The sequence below is a fragment of the Aedes aegypti genome, chromosome 2 (genome assembly GCF_002204515.2).
Source record: "Aedes aegypti strain LVP_AGWG chromosome 2, AaegL5.0 Primary Assembly, whole genome shotgun sequence".
Lineage (NCBI taxonomy): Eukaryota > Metazoa > Arthropoda > Insecta > Diptera > Culicidae > Aedes > Aedes aegypti.
This window is the reverse complement of record NC_035108.1, coordinates 17,435,108-17,438,310: the sequence shown is the minus strand read 5'-3', so window position 1 is coordinate 17,438,310 and position 3,203 is coordinate 17,435,108. Positions and strand designations below refer to the sequence as shown.

General features: G+C 41.6%; 1 protein-coding gene across 1 annotated transcript; it reads left to right on the top strand.

Moving 5' to 3' along the window:
• The first annotated feature begins 1,138 nt into the window (after window positions 1-1,138).
• LOC5571775 (venom serine carboxypeptidase) lies at window positions 1,139-2,810 on the top strand. The gene has a single exon (XM_001659856.2). It carries the CDS (start codon window positions 1,271-1,273, stop codon window positions 2,714-2,716), a length of 1,446 nt encoding a protein of 481 aa, XP_001659906.2. The 5' UTR covers window positions 1,139-1,270; the 3' UTR covers window positions 2,717-2,810.
• The last annotated feature ends 393 nt before the right edge of the window (window positions 2,811-3,203 follow it).

The following is a 3,203-nucleotide window of genomic DNA, read 5'->3' as shown; positions in this document are numbered from 1 at the left end:
GGCGTAAAATTAGAAAAATAAAAAAAGCAAAATACTGTGATCAAGTGATTGTTTTTAGCACGGTTTGGTGAAATTTTAAGTTGTTTTCATCAGTAATCAACCAGTAGTTGTTCTTTTGTTAACATGTAGTGAAAGTAAACAGTGTTGGAGGTTCTACTTTTAGCAAAAGTGGTAAAATTCAGCGAAAAGTGTTCTTCGTTCGTAGGCGAATAAGTGTAAACAATTGTAGCAAAGTTAAACGTCCGTGTTGAAAATTAGCACGGTTCATGAAATTTCCACCAGCTATTAGTGTTGAAACTACGGAAATCGTAAGGTAATAGTGTTCTGATGTCTCGTTAGCAATTTGGGAGTGAACTTAGTGCAGGTAAGTGAAATATTTTGAGAAATAATGTGGGCTTCCTGAAATGTGTTTGTATATGTGAGGAAGCCATTTTCACTGCCATGACAGGGATTCCTTCCTATATGTCCTTAATATTGATGATTAAGTCCTGACGTGCCTAAGCAGCCGTTTGAGTAGAAAACAATTAGAAACCTTTTTTGGAATCGGAAATGTTCATGTGGTCGGAGATATTCTGGTGGGTTACGGAGGGGGAGAAGGTTGAAAATGTTTAATTTCAGCGTTACGTAATGAATGGATTAAAATTTATGTTAATTTGTTTGTTTCGCCAGTGCGCGGAATTAGGCATTCTTCTGAGCGGAATATGGAAAAGCATTTTAAAAAATGCGCGGGATTAGGCAATTTGAACAACTGAACTTTTTCAATAAATCATGATTACAGTCTAGTTTATATTTTTCCCATAATCTACAACTGATTTGCTAGCGATCCATTCATAAAGCTTTGTTGATGCAATACTCATTTTTAATTAACCATTTTCAAAAGGCAAACAACAATATAAAATCTCACTATGATACCTAGCTATTTCATCTTCCTCCAGCCACCCCATCGTACCTTATTTCTGCTATATCTTTTAAATCATTCTTTCTAACATTTTCTCCAATTTTCGTTGAACTTCTACTTAAACGAACGACGTTCAGCATGTTCTGTTTTACATACATATATGCATTGCATACATACCCCAGCAGTGATAGACTGATTCCCATAATTCTGCCTACCCGGCTTTTCGACGAATTGCGCCTCGTCAGTTCCTTTCTATCCTTCGGTTCGTGCGGACGCAATCTCAACTTATTCTTCAGCAGAAAAGAACAAAGTTAGGGGACAGTGTACATAATTCAATTACTCCTCAGTGTCGATTGATTGTGTGGGTCGAAAATGCGAGTCCATTCATTCGCGGTACTCGTCCTATCGTTGATGGTTGGTACCGCCTGTGCCAAACTGTTCGTCAATCCTTATCCAAGCTACCAGCATCTGAAAAAGTACCAAGCAGCTTATGCCTTCGGCGACGAAGATGTCGGTGAACCCCTGTTTCTAACGCCTTTCATTAAAAACGGTTCAACCGAAGCCGGGCGTCAATCGGCGCAAGTGAAAAGTTCAGCCATCCCGAAGAACATTGATAGCTACTCCGGTTATCTGACCGTGGACGAAAAGTTCAACTCTAATCTTTTCTTCTGGTACTTTGTGGCAGAAAATGATGCCCAGAATGACGCTCCCGTGGTTATCTGGCTCCAAGGAGGTCCAGGTGCTTCGTCAATGTACGGCCTGTTCACCGAGAATGGTCCATTCTCAGTAGACAGTAAACTGAAACTGCACCCTCGAAAGTATTCGTGGCACTTCAACCATCATCTGATCTATATAGACAACCCTGTTGGTACTGGCTTCAGCTTTACTGATCACGACGAAGGTTACAGTACCGATGAGAGTCAGGTCGGAAACAATCTCCACAACGCATTGGTACAATTCTTCCAGTTGTTCCCTGAGCTTCAGAATCGCGATTTCTTCGTTACTGGCGAATCTTATGGAGGAAAGTACGTACCAGCTGTGTCTCATGCTATCCATCGCAATAACGATAAAGCCAAGGTCAAGATCAATCTCAAAGGACTGGCCATAGGCAATGGGCTGTGCGATCCGTTCCATCAGCTTGTCTACGGAGACTATCTCTACCAGCTGGGGTTGATCGACTCAAATGCTCGCGATGAGTTCCACGAGTACGAGAAGAAAGGTCGAGACTGTATCACAAAGGGCGATATGAATTGTGCTTTCGAGGCGTTCGATGCGTTGATCAACGGAGATATGTATTCCAGCGGATCGCTGTTCAAGAATGTGTCCGGCTTTGAAACGTACTTCAACTATCTGCAGACAAAACCGGATCCCAAGGATGACTACATGGTCAAGTTCCTGGAGTTTCCGGAAACCCGTAAAGCAATCCACGTCGGCAATAATAGCTTCCATGAGCTGGACAGTGAGAACAAGGTCGAAGAACATCTGAAGTTGGATGTGATGAAGTCGGTGGTGCCATATCTGGAAGAACTTTTGAACTCCTATCGTGTGGTGATCTACAACGGTCAGTTAGACATCATTGTGGCCTACCCGTTGACCATGAACTATGTGCAGAAGTTGAACTTCCCGGCACGGGACCAGTACAAGAAGGCGCCTCGCTACATCTGGAAGGTGGACGGCGAGATTGCCGGGTACGCCAAGGAGGCTGGCAATTTGGCAGAGGTGCTGGTCCGGAATGCGGGCCACATGGTGCCCAAAGATCAGCCGAAGTGGGCACTGGATCTGCTGATGCGACTCACCCACGGTAAAGGTTACGCCTGAGCGGATGGGATAAGTGAAAGTAATGTGATAAGAACTAATGAATCTTTGAGTAAAAATTCAAGAGTGATGATCAATATAGCTTTTATTAACTGAAGTGTGTAAAATGTATTTATTTGTAGAGAATTTTTCTTATTTTTGCATACTTCTCCTTGAATTTCGATCAAGCAACTTCACACAAGACACTTTTTGAAGATTTTGACTCTGCCATGGATTTATACCGTTTAAGCCTTTAGCATAGTTTTATTTTATAACGTTGTTTGAAAAGATAGATGTTTTATGCCTTTTTGAGAGCGATTTGTAAAGATCACTCAAAGGGGCTTTTCCTGCTTTCTAAATTCAAAGTTAAAATAAATAAATAAATAAATAACAAGACACTTCGTCTAGATGTAGTCACTAATCTGCCGATTTTGCAAAAGCAGTTCAGGATTTTTAGTTTGGAAACCTCTCTGTCGTCATCCAACGTTATCTGTGTTATAGATCTATTGAA

Coding starts and splice junctions, on each gene's coding strand:
- LOC5571775 (XM_001659856.2), top strand. CDS start 1,271: ATGCGAGTCCATTCATTCGCGGTACTCGTCCTATCGTTGATGGTTGGT.